The following is a 21,353-nucleotide window of genomic DNA, read 5'->3' on the forward strand; positions in this document are numbered from 1 at the left end:
TTGACCCCCGCAACCAAAAATAATTTTTTGAGAATGATTTGAAATTTTTAAATTTAATTTTATAATACCTTTTTAACGAAGCCTTAGTCAAGAAATTGATATTCTTGATTTTCGTCTTATTTTGGCCTCCAGAATCTCCCATTAAAATTTTTTCCAAGGGTGGCTGAAAACCCTGTATAAAACTTAATTGCATAATAGTTATACTATTTTGATTTTCAATCCGTACCTACTTTCCCTACTTGTACATTTAATTTTACTCGTAACAAAAGTTATGACTAAATAAGTACAATGTCAATATTTAGTGTTTGTTATTTACAATGTTGCAGCGGAATCGGATATTTGTACGTTCGCGGCAAGGACAGAACATTTCCACATCGTTAACAAACCATCAACGGCATTATTTACGTCGAACACCAGACCGAAGGCCCTGAGGGAATTATACGAGGCCGCTGCCATAGTCGCTGTCAGAAGTTTGGATAGTCTGAGAAGGGATGGCAGTTCCATGGATATGTTCCTCTGCACGCCGGTCCTTGGCAAGAGAAGGCGGGACCAGAGTCTCGACATCGAATCCAGAATCGTGAGTATATTCCCCCGTATGTGAAAGTGCAACCACGTCCCAGGAGATACGAATTATCAGATTAACGATTCGTTCTCTGCGATAATTGTTTCATACTTATGATCGAAATCGTGAATTCTCGTTCCGCTACAAAACACTGGCGTATCTCGTAGAAAATTGCAATCGTTCTAGGATTAGTTCTTTAAATTAGAGCGTATCTGAAAATTAGTAAATTTTTCTTTTCTATTTTAAGTTAATATCCACGATTTTAATGCTTGTAATTCACGCATATAACGTTTGTTTCATTTCGATCAGACTTTTTTTTTTTAATAAAAAAATTTAGTAAATTATATTAGGTTAATTATTCTGAAATTTAATTATAAGAATCTTTATCTGTCGTACTGTTGGAACAGAAGATTTATTTTCATAAATAAATAATGCATCGTTCTTTGTCATATTCATTAGGTCTGATAGAACATGTACAATTAGTAATTCAAAATTAAACGTACCATTGTTAGAATCTGTGTTCATCCAGAACTTCATCGATTCTCTTTATAACTAATTAATAATTGTTACAATATTATTAATCAAGCAAGTTATATTAGATTGTCCCATATATTCGTGTCGAGTTTGGTACTACTACTTAAAGCAGTATTTTAAATATATAATGGAATTTGATGAGAAACAGTAAACCCCTTCTCAGCATATAATAAAACCTATTTGTTTCAAATTTATATGAATTGTTAATGTTGGTATGTTTAAAATTTCGTAAATCCCTTGAACTGACAAATTGTTGTTTGTTTTCTACTAAATTACAAATTTTATTCCTGGTCAATTTCAAAATGTCGAACGGTACGAATTTATGGGACGACTTAATAATTACATTCCAGTCGCTTAGGTATTTCTCGAGTCGATTTATTGTTGAACTATAAACGTGTTAGAAAGTACACCTCATCGTTACAAAAGTGCAAAGTTCATTCGATAATTCTAGAGAATAATATTCATTGCAACGTACTATTACTTGGAAATTCTAATTCGTAGGTAGTAGGTGGAAGTATTGCATATCTTTGTTTCTGTCTAATTTTCATCGTATCGTAACAATGTGTGCGTTGACCAACATGTAGGTGACAATTAACAGCAACAAAATAAGTGACGAATAATCGGAAAAAAGATATAAGGTCGATCGAGGTTTTGAATGCTGAGTCTTTCGAAATTTATATCAGAATACAATAGTTCACTTGTGCGAATGGTAGTCACAAGTTAGCGATGAATGATTAGATTTAGCTAAACCAAGTTTCGTATCTATAGGATTTGGTACACAATCTCATCGGTATGGCCGAGCTACGATAGGATTGCTCCGCATAAACAGGTTCAATGGGAGATGTCATGGGAAGTCATGTACATTAAAATCTACATGGTGGTCCCTGTCGACCACGTGAACTGCTCTATAGCGATACGTATCGTTGGGTTGCATTGTCGTTTCGTTAATGCACCGGCTTGTTAATAATGCACGATCCACTGTTTCTGACTCATACGATCCGTAGTGATTTGCTCTTGTTAAGAACGATTATCGAGCGTCGTATCTTTCTTCTTATTCTTTTCCATTTACTTCTCGAACAACGTCATTGCCAGTCGCGCGTATCGTATATAGAATTTTAATCTTTGTCGAAAATAGAAAATTTTTCAGATCATTGCGTGGGATTCAACTTCTTTAACACGTTGACTGGCAAAACCAAAGCAGTAAAATTTTGTACAACTCCAAAACTTTAACATTAGACAATTGTAAATTACATGACTTAAAATTTGTCTTAGTACTTATAAGAAATATATAACTTCCTTTTTGTAAAGAAATCCCTAAAAAGACCAAAAGAATGGAACTCTAAACGAGATCCAGCCGAACGAAACTACGGGCAAGTTAACGGACGAATCTAAAGTTTTTGTTTATTATTCGGAAATCAACTTTGGCCACTTGCCCAAGTCAGAATTTCACTCTGAATATGGCAGCGCCAGTGAGCCGTAAATACACTGCATGCCATAACTATGAAACCACTTAAAAATTTTCAAGTTTTATATGTTGCTGTTAAAATAATGAAAAGCAAAGTGTACCATATTTGAAATTGGGTTATGAAACGATATTCTGCCAAATAAGGATAAATTGTATCCACTAGAAAAAGAGAGAATTACAGAAAGCTGATTTATTCTTGTTTCATAATCGTAAAACCGGAATAACCGGATATTCTTATTAAACAAATTAAACAAATATTGCACTGTGAATGCAATTGAATTAAGTTATAATAATAATTTAGTAACGCGTGGAAACTCCCTTATTTTCAAGAATTTCAATCAGATTTTGTCTCTGATAAATACATTTTTGTTATTGTTTCGTGAATCAATGTATTCATATTATGTATAGATAATAAATGAACATGTCGAAAAGTTTTTCCTTCGAATCAATTTGTTTAGTAGTTATCACGCATTTGTACCACACCAACCATGCTGTGCCAATACTTATGTTCAGCATTGTATAGAAAATTGAAAATTTCAGGGTGGTTTCATAATTACGTCACGCAGCGTAGAGTTCGTCGTTCGCTTGTAATCGCAAAGTTTTTCATATTTTCGTTTCGTTATTACGTTGGACGATCGTATAGACCGTTTCCTCAATTTTTTCTCGCATCGGGTGGCACAAGTTCCAGACGATTTCACGACATCGAATTGGAATTCGTTTCCGTTGGCTTGTCAAGCGCTTAAATCACTACTCGTAGCTACGGAGCCATAAACTCGCTACTCGTATTACAATTCTCCAGCCGGGCATTCACGGCAACAGCTATTAACAATTGGCCATTATCGAAAGTCAATCAACCCTCGTCGTTTCAAGGATTTCCCAGCCAGTGTTCAGACGATCCCTTCTTTGTGCTCCGTTTCGTGGTTCCCGAACCGCGCGCCAGGAAGCGTTTCCCGATGATATTGACAAGCAGACATGAGACAGGATGGATCCTCCGATGTGCGTCGAAGGGAAAAGGAAATTAGAATTGACTTGAGCCTTGGTTGGCAACGTCGGAATTCTTCCCATAACGTTGCGAGTTTCTCTGGGATTCATAAGAACCTCCGTAGCTGAAGCTCAACGAACGCGAATCAGCCAACGCTCTGCCTTTCGTTCCTCTTTTCTTCCGTCTCTGTATGTGGTTTCTCTCTCTTCATCTTCTCCTCGCTTCCTTATACTGAGCGTCCTTTAATTCAGCACGGATTAAATTCCACGGCACAATCAAACCCAGATATAGAATATGTGATTCGTGTACGCGAAACGCGTCGATTCGCCGGCTAACCGCTTCTATTCGCCCGTTCTTACGCTGAATCGTGATTCAATGTAGATGAGGTAGCGGTTGCATGAACGCTCGAAACCCTTGTCGGTTCTTTTCCGCTGGTAGAAACCTCGAGGCGGTTAAAAAGAAGAAAGAATTTTGTCGCGCGACGCGTGCGGTGATTCCTTTCTTCGGCGGATAAAGCATCGTGCAAATAGAAGATAAAGGTGACCCAGATGCTTCCCTCCGTGAATATCGAAGGAATTGGTTTATTATCGGAGATAAAACCCCGGGGCAAAGAAATAATCGAGAACGGAGAACCGACCTTGATCGGTCCTTGATACTTTGAACGCGGGGCTTATTAAGCGCGCGAAGTTTTATCGATGCCTCCGGTCGCTACGTTGCAGAGATTTATCGACCACCCGATAGACGCATCCATCGAGCACAGACGATGCAAGCAGGTTGCCAGTCAGTTACACATTTCTTCATAGCGAAGAAACTCCTGCGGCGATAGTCCTACCGCCTTTCCCTCTATTTTGCAGACTACCTGCTCCATTCGGTCCAAAAGATCGAAGGTTGACCAGCCTGACGTTGCTGTTTCGCGGAAGGTAATCCGACTTTGAAAAGAACAATGGTAGAAACTGGTCAATTTTGGACCCGAAGGGCAACATTCTTATAGGATATAACAGCAACGAGCAGAAGTATAAACACAAAATGGTAGCGAACGTGTAAAAAGTATTCGTACAGTGATTAATTACAACTAAAATGCTGAATAACAATGTTGATTACAGAATATTTTTTAAACGTACATGTTACATGTATTTTCCATAGTCTGTGGAACAACAAATCAAATAAACAAAAAAAATATTAAAACTATTTTTATGTTATGAACATAAGTATACGATTTGCAACTTTTTCGTTATAAACTAGGGGAAAGATCCTAATAGATTTAAATTGCAGCGTAATTTATTTTCTATGATTCCCGGTTGTATTTTGTATAATTTGTGAATTCCTGTTGAGATATTACAAGGATACGGTACAAAATATCATTGTTGTAATTCAAAATTTTATTTACGATCAAGAAAATGAATAATAGAAACATTCGAAAAAGTAACGAGTAAAGATAAAAAAGAAAATTCATTGGGCATATTGCTTACTTTGGAAAAATTTCTTTGAAGACAAAACATTATTTAATCTTTGCAAGCCGAACCGAGTTCTTAATACATTTTGTATAACGTTTTCGATCGAGTTTTCAACTCTCTTTGTCTAAAAGAATTTTATAAAATGAGTATATGTATAATTTAAAACGAACAAAGAATAACAAAAGATCAAAACAGATTCTCAATTTATCTAATAACCAAAAATATGAAAGAGAGCATTTGGTTGATGGTTAATGAGTCTAAAACACTGCAGATCTGAAAACGTGTTTTAACTGTATTTTCATTAATACCGGTTTCGTCCTAGTAGACGTACATTTACAGTATTGTTGCGTGTTTAGGAAGTAGTAATGCTTGTACATGACGGGAAATCTAATAAAACTAGAAGCACATGGAACGGTCATTTATTAGAAGCAGCACCTGGTCGATCTAACACGATGAGTCATGTGATAACGCAAAGTTCTGTCTTCTTTTTCTCTTCCATCTATCGGAAACGAATCAACTCCCTTTCATAGTAAAGACAGGCTGACTTTCATATATTTCGTGATAAATTAGTCTAAACGACGTCTGGGATAGTTTATTGCTGGAGAAGTCATTTAGAAAACGCATTTAAACTGAAACTAAATTGATATATTTATAAGGTGTACATCGATGTGATAATGAGACTTCGATACTTTTCATGTAAATCAAGACTAAAATTTCGAGTTACTTTAAGATTGTCCTGAGACCAAAAAAAGTTTAAAAATCTCGAGTATTTTGAAAATGTTAAATAATCAAAAATTCTCGGCAGTTTTAACAAATATATGGTTATACAAATATACTTACTTATTTAATCTGTTATAGATCAGTTTGTAAGTTTCGAACTGTCATGAAATTTTTTTTATGAACTTAATCCAGATGGATAAATCAATTCCTTCGAACGAACAACGGGCTAGCTCACACGTAGCGACGATTATGAATCTTAATATAGTCCATCCATTTTCACCTTGTTTGTAACGAGTGCACCGGGTAGAAAGGGACCAGTCTGTAATATAATCCGTTCCGTATTCTGTGCGTGAAACCCGCTTGGTCACGAGGTGACATCCGACAATGGTGTGCCCACGCAGGGCCGTAGTGCGTAAAACACGTCGGTCGCTTTTCGCCGCAGCGTCAAGTTTCGTTGAAACAGAAGCAATGTAGCAGTACCATGCCCCCTTATAATACCGTTCCCAACTAGAATCAAAGAAGCAAAGGCGGCTATTTTAATTTCACGTAAAATTCGTCGTTACAGCCGGCCGCTATCGAAGATCTGCGAAGATGGACGTCCACGGAGGCGCTGGGGGACGTTACTGTACCACCGGATTGCATGTCCAGGATCCTCGGAGATACAACGGACGACGACGCCGTCGATCACAAACTTCCCAGCCCCGAGGAGCAGGTTCAAGCCATCGCTCTCAAGTAAGTAGGAAATTTATACTACCGTAAAAATATTTAATAAGAGACAGTAAACTTTTATCGATCAGCCGGATAGGAAATTTCGTACGCGATACGTACGATACGAAACGCTGGTTTTGTTAACGAGTTAAATGACGATGAGCGTCTTAAACTCACATAGACCCTTATTTTTTTTAGGAAAAGTAATATAAATGAAACATTTCGTGACAAAGTTTGTCCCATTACTTTATGTTTCGCATATTTTTACGTAAGTCTGCTAAAGAAACGAGCAACAGCTTCGATCACGACGATAAAGGAGCCAAAATTGAAACGAACTTGTAATATTGACCAGCAGTACTATTGCTGTACTTGTTATATGCAACTGCAACTTTATTTAGATTGTTTTTAACCATGTAAAATAACTTCTTCTTGAATAATTTTATTTACCATAAATCTTATTTATCGTTTCTGTAATATTTTATTACTTTTTTAATAATGGATAATTGGGCAAGTAAAACTCTTGATGAAACGTTTCCAATAAATCATATTTATTTTCATAATTATCATTCTAATAGTACTATCGCGCTTTAATCAAGATAAGGCAAAATCGTTTAATTCGATTACTTCGTAGTAACTGATTAGAAACATAATCTAGCAAATATGTGAAACTGATAAAAGGTTGATAGAAATGGAGCTTTCGACGTGTCATTCGAGTTCGAGCGATATGACAGTAAAATACATTAAGAGTCCGTTCCACGTATATTTTAACAGTGATTTTATCGTTGTACATTTCGTACGATTTTACCTGTTTCGAGTTGTCGTCGGTCGAGACGCGTTGTAAGAGAAATATGATTTGTGTCGCAGATTCCCCGCAGAAATTGTGGCGGTGGATGTCAGCGGAAAAGGATTCCAGAGAATGACCATGAGAAGAAGATCTCTGCTGTCTGGTCCGGAAAATCAAGAAACATCTGTGAAAAGACGGTCGCGACCTCGCAGGCCTAGGGGAAAGAGACGAAATACGATCGCTGGTACCGATCAGAAGGAAATTCGTCAGGCTATCGGAGGGTAAGTTTCATCAAATAACATTATATAACACGTTATTGCATAAGTCTGCGTTTTTTCTGTTCAAGTAAACTTTATTCAAACAAAATGTATTCTAAAATACCGATCACTCGCAGAATGGCCATCTTCTCGTACGATTTCTTGTACTTTGTCGATACACTTGTCACAAAAATTATTTTAATTCCGAAAACAATTCTAGTGCTGGTTTCAGTAAGTCCAACTCGGAAGTTTCCGTTTCGCAAGAAATTGTTTTTACTTCGGTACAACCAGAAATTTTATCGATACTCGTAGCAACCTATATATTATATTCTTCTTTATTTTTACTTTAATTATTAACCAAAAAATGCCAATTATTTTAGTCGAGCTGATAGACGTCTTGTACTTCAGACTAGAACGATGTTCAAAATTTCTATATGTTGTTGTTATTGTTATTGGTACTATTATAATTACCGACGAGAGAAACCTTACGAAACACGTAATGGAAGGTACAAATACAAAAGAATAATAAAAACGTAAAGTAAGACACTATGTACAAAATCAAAACACGGAACAAGAGAAATAAACAGTAGCAATCTTGGGTGTAAAGCATGCAGGAAATACCGATCGAATTAACGCGTTGAGTTGCGGAAACGATCGATAGCGTCGTGATAATTAGTAAGTATACTCATACGATTAATAAAATTAAAATTACCGTTAAACGTGTGCAATGGTTTTGAATACAGTAAGGCATGTTGTCTTAGATATGCGTATAAAATATAGTGGATCGACCGAGGACCGATCTCAAGGCGCGCGTTGCCACTTTTATTTTCAGGGAAGCGATCGGCGAAGAAGCGGAGGAAACGATGTCGGCCATTGCGTCGAGGACCCAACGATCGGCGAGCACGGACATCCTTGGCTCGTCGAAGAAGGAGTCGCCGACAGAGAAGAAGTCCCATTTCAACACGTTGAAGGCGTGGGGTATGTCGAGACTGAAGCTGATCAGTCCGAAGTCCGCGCAACAGCAGCAGCAACAGCATCAGCAAGACCAACAGGAATCGTCCGCTTCGGCTACAGAGAGGTCAGAGCAGGATCAAGGTCAGTCGAGATCACCGGAAGAAACAAATATTTACGAAACGGTAACAACCAGGCGCAGGAAGGACAAGTCTCACGAAAGGAAGCCTAGCTCGTCGAGCTCGAGCGGAAAGAGCACCTCGAGCATACCGGTGTCTGTTCCGAGCACGGAAAGACAACCGAGCGTGAAATTGCGCGAAAGCGCGGCCCAAAGAAGAGAAAGACGAAAGGGAAGCAGTCGCGACGACCCACCGCACTCGAGCTCTGGAAACTGGAGTGCATCATCCGAAAGTGGAAGGGCGAGTATTGGAAGCGAAACGACCACCACCACGCATCAACCAAGGTATGCCTGTCGGAGGTTCGAAGATTATCACTTTAACGCTATCTAACGGAAACCGGATACCTTCGTACGATTATTTAACACGCATTGCCGTTCAAAAGCTTGAAACCACCCCTCGATCGGTGTAGAAATGTAACTATTTTATTCGCATATTAATCTCTTGACGTACGATTTAATTCGAAATCATTTTTCAAACATATAGGGTGAGTTCCCCTAGTACCGGACAATTGAGGATTTTTTTAAATAATTACAAAAATATAATGTCGTTTTTATATTCTATACTGTTTTATTTATAATTTAACAATATTAGAGATCAATATACAGCAACAAAACAAAAACTACTTTCTTCGCATATTAACCCCTTTATGTACGATTTAATTCGATTTTTCAAACGTATAGGATGAGTTACCCTAGTATTGGACACTTGAGGTTTTTTTTTAAGTAATTAAGAAAATATAATGTTGTTTTTATATTCTATACTGTTTTATTTATAATTTAGCAATAATATTATTATAATAGTTAACTGAAACTTTGGTTAACCCTTAAGTGGACTCTCAATCTTAGTTTAGTTGTTGGGCCCAGATGAATTCATAAATCTCTCTCTTCTTCCTTATTAAACACAAATGACAACTTGAACGTTTTATCCACTTTTCGTATGGTTCTGTTGGTGGACCACGAATTCGAAAGTGTTCCAAACTTTTGAGTGACAATACGTATACGATTACTGATATATTCTAACAAATGACCTTATTCACTTTTCGTAAGGAATTGGCCGAACTCGTATTGTCTTCTATTTTTGTAGGTTTGTGGATCTGGGTGGTACAACCGGAAAGGAATGGATTCCTCATTCAAATATTACTCTGCAATGTAGAGAAAGCTTGTTTTCGTTCCAGGTTTCCTTTTGGAAGAAATCGATTTTGAAGATTTGTTGGACGTACGCGTAGATTTGTGATTCGTCTAACGATCAACGAATCTTACGAGTCAGCATAAACTTTCATCAATTCGCGTTCACGTTTATATAACATTGACAAAGTAACGACCAGCTTTTGCATTACATTAACGAAGTCGTGTGTGCTAAAAATAAAATCATACGTAGTTTAAAGAAAAAGTTATGCATGATTTCGAACAAGTAAAATGACAGAGAGAATATTACCCAGCAATTCTCGAATCGATATATGTAATTGTAAAGCATTAACAAAAATATTAAGTTAAAGATCTGTTTAGTCAATGCTCAGGTGTACCCATAACCAACTAATCTTTAAAACCGATTTTTTGCTTATTTTGAGATAAAGAATAATTTCCTTTTGTACCACGAATTATGGAACAACTCGCTTGCACGAGTCGCTATAATGTAGTATTATTCTTCAACTAAGCCACGGGGGTGGAGGAAAAAGAATCTAAGTGAAACTTTTGAACAGACGCAGAGACAAGCGATCGAATCTAGGAAAAGAATAAAAAATTACTTGTCTGACTTCTGTTCAAATGTGATTTATGTATTTTATATGTATTGTACATTATAATTATAACTCTCAAACGTATAATGTTAATTTATGAAAAGTCTAGATAATGTATAAAATAATAAATTTTGAAGTAAGTCACCCGAATGATACTCCTAATTCTCAGCCTAACTATTAAAAGACCTACGGAGTGCTAACCAATTGTTCCTGGGTAAACGATAATTGCTTGTTACAAATTATATTGTACTTTAAAACTTTAAAAAATTTATTAAAACACTTCTATAATATGACTAAGATTCTTTAGAATTAATGAGGCTGCAGATCGTAATTATTACTCTTCGTAAACTTCGTAGTGTCGTAACCCTTAATTGCCACGTGTCTGTATGTTTTATATTTTACGAGTTTGGTGCGATGATATAATGTGATCGATTAATGCGCAATGAATGTGCTGTAAAGATTTGCTATTAGCCTCTAAAGTTTAGATCAATTTCTTGCTACTTTCTTAAGATTTGCTTGGGACGTATGTATTGTGCTCAAATCGTAAGTTGTCGAGTATCCATAAATTCGATTCTTAGATTCTTAGCGATTACATTGGCTCCATGTTTCTTTTTAGCGATTTTTTTCATGCAATATACTTGCAGATATGACAATGTTCAGATAATTTCGTTCATCGGCAACTTATGATTTCTGCATAGTACATAAATACATTAACCCTTAAAAGACGGGCTTCAGCTTGGGCAGGTTAAAACTCTTTTGTTTTCAATTATATAATACTTTCTGTTTCTAAAACTATTTGAGATCAAACGTCTTAACAAACAGAATTATTTAATTAATAATCGGTTCTTTATAGAGTACTTTTTATTGATTTTATACTTTTTCTTTTATTATGATCAGGGATTTTTAATAATTTAAAGAAACTCTCTATACTTGAAAAAACATATTTCGTATAAGTTTGAGGTCCCCGTAAATGCTAGGCTTATGGTAAATGGTCTGGCCTGGGTCCATTTATGGTAACGCTTCATTTTTATGTACTATGAATAATTGAACGTATGCTTTTTTATCTTTGTTTATATTTGATGATACGTCTCTGATAATTGTAACTTCTCGAACAAAGATGATCAAAGACACTGTATTCAGATTTTAGCAGATTTTAACATCTCTTAAAAATTGCGTGCTAGCATGACCAATACTACAACGTGTCTTTCGATGCAAGCGTTTCCATAACGGAACCATCGTCGTTTAAGGGTTAATAGCCTGCTTGGTTCTAAGGATCAAGGCTTATGCGTTTAAAATTCGTTGTAAAACTTTTATTTTTTCCATACTTTCTAACGATGAAAAACTGTTTATACGTAGATCCACAACGACAGCATCGATCGGCACATCGTCAACTTCTTTGAGTCACATGCGACGATTTAAAGGACGAGATACCTCAGCCTCATCCTCGGTGACGTCAGAGGGTACATTAACTCCAGATATCATACAAGATATTGCTGTGGTGCCCTTCTCCGACGACGGTGAAACATCGTCCGTGTATTCTTGCGACACGGAAGGGTATTACACCTCATTCCACGTGGACTCCGGTCTGAAAACTTTAAGGGAAGAGGATCCAGTCCCTCAAAGTCCCTTGACAAGGTCTAATGACATCAGCTCCGATCCTACCTCACCGATTGTCGAAAACGAGTACGAACTGTTTGGAAGGGGTTCCACTTCTACGACAACAAGTTCCGCGGGCACAGTTTGTACCGCGTTAATGGCGCCTCCACCACCGGAAAGAAAGTCTAGCCTTACCGTTGTTGCTATGGTAAGAATTAAAAATAGTTAAACTTTATGCCTATTAAAAATAGTTAAACTTTAGACACGTGCACTTCCGAAACTACTAGTGTTTTATTAATTATTGAGGCATTGTTAGAAGCGGCAGAGCCTCCCCTTTAAAATGGTTTTTGGTTTTTGTCGATCCGACTTTCCGTTTTCGAGATATCGTAATTTATGTAAAAGGTAATTTTTAAAATTCCGCTCGTCGCCTTAGAAAAGGCTATTAGCATGCATTAAAAATACTGAAAGTTTAGACGCGTGCAATTCCGAAACTACTAGTATTTTATTAATTATTGAGGCATTGTTAGAAGCGGCAAAGCCTTCCCTTTAAAGTGGTTTTTGGTTTTTGTCGATCCGACTTTCCGTTTTCGAGATATCGTAATTTATGTAAAAGGTAATTTTTTAAATTCCGCTCTCCGCTTTAGAAAAGGCTATTAACACGCATTAAAAATACTGAAAGTTTAGATGCGTGTAGTTCCGAAACTATTGGTGTTTTATTAATTATTGAGGCATTGTTAGAAGCGGCAAAGCCTTCCCTTTAAAATGGTTTTTGGTTTTTGTCGATCGGAATTTCCGTTTTCGAGATATCGTAATTTATATAAAAGGGCATTTTTCTTAATTTGACTATCTCTGTCTCCGTCTGACGCGTCGCGCCGGACCTCTCTTTCTCGTACGTGACTCGCGACCAAGTCACGTAGTAGTTACCGGCGCGTAGTATTTCCAAGAATTTACTACGCACTGTTTACTATCTACGCGCGCGGGGGATGAATGAACTCGCGCGAGCGCAACAAAAACGTAAACAAACTCTATCTCCGTAACTAGCCATCGCATCGACTTGAAACTAAAATCGCTATATCTCCGAAACTAATTGAGCTATCGGCTTGTACAAACGCTCATTTTAAAGGGCATTTCATCCTCTATCCAATGACTATACCAGCTACTATAATTTTTGCTGTTTTCTATGTTTATTTTCACATTTACTTTGACGCTACATACCCAAAGAAGTATCTTAGACGCTACATACCTAAAGAAGAAATAATAAAAAGTTTCAAATGAATGTTCCGAAGTAAAGAGCAGTTAGTTTCAAGCATTACTCATGTTCTACGTCTACTAATTTTTCTGTAACTTTGTCATTTTTGCGAATTTTACTTTAATATTTTAGGGGATTATTCTTAAAACCCGAAACATTGAAAAGAGAAATTCGATGTTTTCAATCCATCACAGTGGTTTCCCCCTTAAACGAAACTCGTCTGATCGATAGGTTCACGGACAAAACCAAAATGGTGGCGAATCTCCGGACAGCGGACACAATACCTCATCCTCGCCCGTGGAATCGGCCTCGAGTCCAGCCTGTACAGGACGTTCGTGCTCGGAATTCGAGTACTCCGAGTCCAGTGATCTCGAAGGCTGCGAGAGAATCGAGAGAATTCGCTCAAAAACGGCGATCAATACTAGTCGTATACCGTCCATGTGCGTGATCACGCCACCGGGTTCGGACGACGAGCACGCGAAGGAAACGGATCAAATAAAGAAGACGAACGAGACGAGAAAGTCCGATCTTCAAACCGGAGGCGCGGTCCTCATGTCCGCCACCGTCGGAACATCCAAGATGGAGGTGATCAACGGGCAAGATAAAAATCTGTACGCCACCGTTCAGGTGTTACCGTCCCCGATAAACGATAGATCCACGGTTGGGCAGCAATCGTCCAAGATCAGTCCGCTTAGCGGAGTTCTGGGCAAGCTTCGCGGCGTGCTTCCAGGTAGGAAGCACGTGACGAAGAGTGCGGTTCCGGACGAAGTAACCGCAGACTCCGGCGACTATGTCACTATAGCCGACGTGAGAAACAACAACGATAAACGTCAGGATTCCGGTTCGTCGTCGAGCACCGCTCCAGTTCGATCTACGACCACCTACGCGAATTCAGATATTTTCAAGAAAGACGCCGAGTATGTTAGTTTAAGCGAATTACCAAAAAAGCCAGACTCTTCTTTAGAGAGGAAACGACAGGGCGCCAGAGTCACGCTGGACTCGGAGGGCAAAGTCGTCTACTCGTCCGACAGTTTGAAAAGAAGAAAAGGGGCGCACACTACGTTCAACCCAGGTACGTTTCACTGTTCGTTTAATATTAATTTGTGTTCGATTACAAATGATAATAATATCTAACAATTTCGTTCGTTGATACTTTATAGCAGTGTTTCTTAGACTGTGATCGTGGACCCCTGACGGTCCGCCAGCTCTCGAACGAAAAATAGAGGCATATTATAGCGGAATTAGAAAAATGCTTCTCGCAGTAAGGCCTTAACATTTTTTATTCAATTCTGCACCGCATGGTCGTGCAAACAGCCTGCTCTTTATTAGCCTTGTTTAAATACAGGAAGACTGAACGTGGAACCTGAACCGATATTATTATTTTCTTATTGTTTCGTTTCTGAATATCCATTTTATCACATTTTCCATTCTGCTTCCGTTGAAAGTATTAAAATACAGCACAGTTTATTTGATTTTTATCTGAAAGTCAAGTGATTAATTTATTATTACAGAGTTCACTAGATTTGATAGCTTTAGCAAATAATGTATAAGAAATTTACCGGTGAGATTAAATAAGAATTTTTAATTTACATTCAGTTTTTGTAATGATAGTTTTACAATATGTTTAAAACATAATAATTTAATTTTACTCTAGTGGCTTACGTGTTTTCCGTTGTCGAGGGTGTCCGCGAAAAGGCGAAGTTTGAGAAACACTGTTTTATAGTTTAAGACCCACAATAATCTTATTAACGCATGCCAACCTGGTCATGTAAAATTATGCATTTTGTAAATAGTTAGACGATTGCCAATCACATAAAACAGAAGATATGACAAGCGTATATCAAACGATTCAAGATACTCCAGGAACTTCGAAAAAGGAAATTTTATTTCTAACGATAATAAAATCTGAACAAAAAAAAATGAAGAAACACCTTGTTTCTCCCTTAAACTTTTCTCGTATAAATGTCAAATTCCACAGCGAATTTAACGATTCTTTTTATCAGATTTCCAAACTGTCACATTGTGCAATAGAGGGTTGAAGTGATACAGTATTATAAGAAAATCAAACATTTTACATTTTCTTTTTCTTTCGATGTTCTCGATGTTATGCTATCTTTCGATACTCATTTCGTAGAGAGACAATCAACGAATAACGCGATTTGTTTGATCCCAGAGTGACATATCCTCCTCTTTTATGTGATTGGTAGATATTGTAAAGTTCCAAAAAAAGAGAAGCCCTAAAAGGAATGCAGCATGAAACCCTAACGTCGCTTTCATGACGCCTTTAAACGAGGCTTATGGGCGCATCATCTTGTCTCACAGGCACTTGCTCATTCTTAATAGGCAACTATTAAGTCAGCGTCCGGCAGTCTTTCACATTGTCACTTTAATCAGACCCACGGATGGTACCAAAAGTTCTTCTTGGAACATAATAATACCAACTTGTTCACGAACTAGATTAAACGATAACTACTGTTAATGTGGATACCATTTCTAGAAATTAAAATCACGAAGAAAATTATAAAGAAATCATGAAAAAGAATTATTAAGAATCTTCTACTCTAACGAAAAAAGATACCAGTTGTTCTTTATTAATTATAATCATATTAATGCTTGAAATTCATTCATAACAACGTGTCGAGTATATTGGGTTATTTTGCATTATAAATTCGTAATAAAATCGCATATGACAATATTACTACGTTACTTTTATTAAAGTGGTATTCCTACTGTACGAAATAAATATTTGTTATAATTTTAAAAAGACTGGTAAAGAATTGAAAAAGTTCTGATATCTCCAAGTAACATAAATTTTTTTGATACAAAAATTGATCGTATATCGTCGATAACAGTAGTATAAATAAAAGATTTTTTAAACGTGTTATACTGGTGTCCTCCCTCGATGCGTTTTTAACGATTCGTAGCTGCAGTATATTTACCCGTTTATTACATAAATATTGTTACAATATCGAGAAGAATTTTTGAAAACAATGAACTCTGACAGAATAGAGTAATGTAAATTACCGACATAGTATAATGAAAAGTGAAGTAAATGTTCATTATGCATGCATGAAATCTGAAGAGTAAAATGCAATTATAAATTGAGTTAGTTGTCGTTCATTATTAATTAGCGTTTATTATTCATTATTAATAGACTTGATTTTATAAAGAAACATTGACAAAGTTTCATATTCGAATTAGAGTGTTATACAGTGACCGAAATAATTTGATTTACTATTTTATTCAACATTTTTTATTTTATATTCTATAATTATACATTTTTGAGATAAGTAACAATGTAATATAGTTTAGTTGAACCTATAAACTCCTATTAATAATAATAATAAACTTTGTGTTATAACATTTCTGTACGAAATAAATATAGGTTCTCTCTATATATTCTCAATAAATGATGAACAAGTATTTGATAAGGTAACAAACGAATAACTCCAATATACAAAGACAAACAAAACTTAATATTTAGTAGATCCTTCTTTATTTTGTATCGCCTGATATATTCTTTTAGGCATCGGCTATGATTTTTTACAAATTTTTGAAAAGTTGCATTTTAATTTTTAGGCTGTTCTGACTCAACTCGAGTGGTGCAGCATTGTTAGGGCATATATTTGCGGAACTGTGTCAACTACCGTCATATATCTTCAAGAATGTTCATAGAGATAGGAGCAGAAAACATACGACTGCGAATAGTAAACCAATAATTATTTCGGTCGCTGTATGTTTCGTCTAGCGAATTAGTAGTCACTAAGAATTTAGTCTTCTCATGCAACACAGTAAATGTGTTTTGTATATTAACATTAGTACAGGCGTGTAGGAGATGCAATTTTTACAAATTGTATTATATAATGCGTGAATTCGCGTCAGCGGTGGTTTAATTTATTATGTTCTTTATTATTATTATTGTCTTTAAACGAGCTATTCTTTAATCGTATTACCAACAGCAATACGGTGTAAATGCGTGGGCAGAGATAATTGGCGATATTGTAATCGGACCCGATTTCCTCAATGGGAGATTAATTAAGGTCAAACTTAAATCAATTTCTTGAGTAATCAATTGCATGAGTTATTGGAGGAAGTTCCATTAGATGTTATACGTCGCATGCGGTTTATGCATGACTGTGCACCGCCACATTTCAGCCGAGTAACCCAGACAGTTCTTGAATGAATGATTTTCTGATAGGTGGATAGGTCGTACACAACATATTTCCTGTTCGTTCTTCGGATTTAAATATGTCGAATTTGTATTTTTGAGGCCATTTATAAAAGTTTGTTCGTTAAACGCTCGTTGTCGTTAGGCATGCAAAAAGGTAGCCAGCAAATATAATAAATGTCTGGTTCGTTTGAAAGGTTGAGAATTTCTACGATTCGACGTGTACAGTCCTGTATTTTTTTATAACTCGAGAACAAGATCAGAGTACACATTTATTTGAACACTTTTCATTGTTTACGTGCTTCCAAATAGACCACTTGTGTTTCTCCCAGACGTTACGATGCATATTGTGTAAAATTTTAAGTGAGTAGTCTGGATCAGAGGACAGGAATATAGTCTTCTTTCTTTGCATATTAATGGATAAAAATATTCAATCCGGAAACGCTACAGAATTTTTTTAACAATTACATTCATCTCGATGACGTCAAAATTGAACATGGATCCACAATTCTTGCCCGTCTGATACAAATTTTATCGAAGATCATGCTAATGGTAAACTCGTTGATTTTAAAACCAAAAATTTGCTAGAATTGAAGCTAAAAAAGTCTCGGAGGATTTTGATGTTTCTTCTAAACTTATTTTCATTTTGTAAAACAAAGTTATGCAAGTTTCAATCAGCTTGATAAGGGCTAAGGCTACTATGTTGTGGAATACCTGATAGGACCCAGTTGTGTGCTTGAAGGTTAACTTTGCATTCTTTCACGATACACCTAAAATATGCTCGTATCGAGAGAGGCAAATAAAACGTACTATCTTTTTTAACACATATCGAAGGCGTACATTTAAAAATTATTTAAAGGTGGTAAGCAGGTTAAAAACCACTGCTGTGGGGCAGTTGGTTTACAGGTGGTCGCCGATCGACTGCCCAGGGGAAGTGATTATTTCCAACTAACGTGTGTTCTCTGTACGTTGTAATTCAGGTCCGTTCGTGAGAGAAGGGGCGTCCCCGAGCCCATCGCCGTTGCTGCACCGCGCGATTCCGAACGTCCGAGCGGTCGCGAAGACCAACGACACGGTCGACGGGCCAAGCAAATCAACGCCACCCACTTCGCCTCAATTAGGCAAGTTGATCATCAGAGCGGCGAGGAGTCCCGATCGAGCGGCCAGCCCAGATTACGTTCGAACGCCGTCGACCGTGGTGGGTCCCACGAGTCCCACGACTCCGCATCGACAAGTTCGCGGGGCGTACGTCAACGTGCAAGACGACGAAGGTAAGACGGCTTCTGGTACGAGCTCTGACGAACGTGATTGCACTGGCTACGTCGGTAGATTAGAAGCACCATTTACATTTACGACCAATTCTCGCCCGAGCGACGAGGCGAGCGCAACTCCGATCGCCAACGGAAGTCCATTGGTTTCGGGCAAAAGCACGTGTCGAACTACCGCTGGAACATTGGCACTGGCGCCGAGTAACAAAGTCCGGGATTCTAACAAATCCAACCTCTGCCCTAACAAAACGTACGTAGATAGGTTAACGGATGCAACCGCTTGCGACGAGAACCACCCTCCGGAGCTTGGTAACGTTAGCCTCGACGGGCAGAGGGACCATCGAATTGTAAATAAAATAGACGCATCGACGACAGACTTTAAATCCAACTTACGACTCGACTTCGAGAAGTCGGCTCTGTGTCCAAAAAGTTTCAGGCAAACCGGCAACACGCCGAAATTGAGTAGGAAATTGCTTGTGTCGGATCTCGATACGCCCAGTTTTTGTAGGAAAATTACGAGGCTGGATTATCAGTCCGTCGATATCAAGGATAACGATAGTCACGCGAAAAGCGCGGATAAATCGTTGCTAGCCGTGTCCACGATCGACGGTCCTAACGCAAATGATACAGATGCCTCAGACGTTTCCGAGACGTGTCCTGATAATAGTTCTGCGAAGAAATCTGACGCGTTGAGAGGCGATAGGGTCGACCGTAAAGTAAAACGAAGCGAGAGTTATCGAATGGCGAACAGTCCGATAATGTTTATCAAAAAGTTCTCCAGCAATACAGACAAATCGTCCAAGATATGTAGAACGCCATCGGAAGAATTGCAGGAAGAATTGTTAAAGGAGAGAATCAATTATCCCGAGACAATTTCTAGTCCGGAACCTCGAATCGATAGCAACGTGAATTTCGACATGAATGTAACGATTTCTATTCCTATCGCGACGGTTCCAAAGAGTCCTCGACCTAGGGCTACGGATATAGAGCTTGCCAGAGTGCTCAAATATTCCGGAAACGATACAGAAATTTGGTGATCGATAAAAGGATCATCGAAAGGTGCTTTCGACAGAATATTATAATACCTTAGCGTACTTAACTCGCAAAAGTATTTGTTTTAAACGGAAAATGAAAAAATTTTCTAAATTCTGAATGCGTTTGCTTGCTCCCTTTGTATAACGTATGCCTGCAAAAACAGCAGAAACATCTTACCATAGTTCGTTTCCACGATTTTGTAAGTACGTCATGAGGTAGTAAATAATAAAAGTATTTGTAATAAAATGATAGTTAATTTGTCTTACGAAATGCACATAAATGATACCATCGTGAATTTATATTCGAAGTAATGTCAATTCCTATGAAAAGAAAGAATCTTTAAGAAAAGCTTTTCATTTACAGGATTAACCATAAATTTCTTTTTATTTTAAAAATTACAGACGGAAACATAGTAGATATTAACAGTAACAACTTGAAACGGAAACTGTAAAAAAGAAGTGTAACAAGTAAAATGAAAACAAAATATTGTACGACTAGTCAGATAGAATTATAGGTCTAACTTTTTTATCGATGCATTCGAACATTTGGTTCCTATTAATTACCAACGCTTTTATAAAAATATTACATATTTATGAACGTTCGATAACGTTTAATTTCTTTTCCAATTGTAGTCTCGTTCTTTAGAAACACTAAACTAGAACACTTGATTCGTAGGCGTAGTATCAGCGCTTGGAAAGCTCTTATGCCAGGTGTCTTAGCAACGATGGCCATTACTTTTTCATGATTAATGGTCACGACTCAATTTCTTTGATACATACAGTGAGTGTAAAAACTATTCGTACAGTGACTAATTACGACTAAAATGCTGAATAATAATGTTTATCGAATAATATTTTTTAAACAAACAGGTTACATATATTCTCCAAAGTCTGCAGTACAACAATATCAAATAAATATTTATATAAATATCAGGAAAACGTAACACGTTTGTTTAAAGAATATTGTTTAATAAATATTATTATTCAGCATTTTAGTCGTAATTAATCATTGTACAAATACTTTTTACATCCGCTGTATATATGTGCCTCGTATCTAGGGTTGAATGCAGGCGTATGATTATTAATGTTACAATTGATTTGTGACGCTATAGACTTATGTTCTGTTTTACGTTTCTAAAATCGGTCATTCGGATAAACGGTTGTTCTACTGTACTCCAAAAAGTGTCTGATGGAGTGACCTAGTTGTAAAGTGCACTCCGATCTGATCGTTAAGAAGTTTCAGAGTCTTTATCGCCATTGCTTGCGATTCTCCATTTCCGCTTGTCAATCATGCCGAAGTCAACACTTTAAATCATCCCCGCGTGTGCCTTTCGATATTATGTCATCACCGAGAAAAGATCAAATTGACCTCTAAGTTTGCGATGCACATTTCTCTTGCTGTCATTCGAGCAGAATAACGTTAAACGTTCACTTTGTTAATTGCTATTTTAAACTAAAGAGTTTCAGTAAAGTTCAATAAACGTTTAACATTATTTATGCAATTTTATATCTGAATGTAACCAGAGGAAAGTTTTGGAAACATATTATTAAAGTTCTATTTAAACTTATTTCCGACATTAAGGAATTGTTTCAAATTTTATTTATCTTGGATAGTTTAATTTAGATGCAATGAACTGATTTAGTATGTTCTATATGAATTAATTTCTTTCAAATTTTCCAGATTATACAATTTTGTATTATTTGCAT

The 21,353-nt window shown here is 37.0% G+C and overlaps 1 protein-coding gene across 6 annotated transcripts in view; it reads left to right on the forward strand.

Annotated features, from left to right (window-relative positions):
• The window catches only part of Gukh (NHS actin remodeling regulator GUK-holder), a 138,129-nt gene that overhangs the window by 97,865 nt on the left and 18,911 nt on the right, over positions 1-21,353 (forward strand). For 3 of the 6 annotated variants that reach the window (XR_013079716.1, XM_076765660.1, XM_076765693.1), the window contains 7 exons: positions 327-577; positions 6,283-6,449; positions 7,290-7,490; positions 8,299-8,880; positions 11,688-12,135; positions 13,408-14,248; positions 18,325-18,615. Coding sequence is in view for 5 of the 6 variants with exons in the window: in XM_076765660.1 (XP_076621775.1) it covers positions 327-577; positions 6,283-6,449; positions 7,290-7,490; positions 8,299-8,880; positions 11,688-12,135; positions 13,408-14,248; positions 18,325-18,615 (2,781 nt within the window). In the remaining variant the exon portion in view is untranslated. Of the gene's footprint in view, positions 1-326; positions 578-6,282; positions 6,450-7,289; positions 7,491-8,122; positions 8,142-8,298; positions 8,881-11,687; positions 12,136-13,407; positions 14,249-18,324; positions 18,616-21,353 lie in introns of those variants that run through there. The other 3 variants (XM_076765674.1, XM_076765684.1, XM_076765702.1) reach the window with 3 other exon arrangements.

Source organism: Colletes latitarsis, chromosome 1 (assembly GCF_051014445.1).
Source record: "Colletes latitarsis isolate SP2378_abdomen chromosome 1, iyColLati1, whole genome shotgun sequence".
NCBI lineage: Eukaryota > Metazoa > Arthropoda > Insecta > Hymenoptera > Colletidae > Colletes > Colletes latitarsis.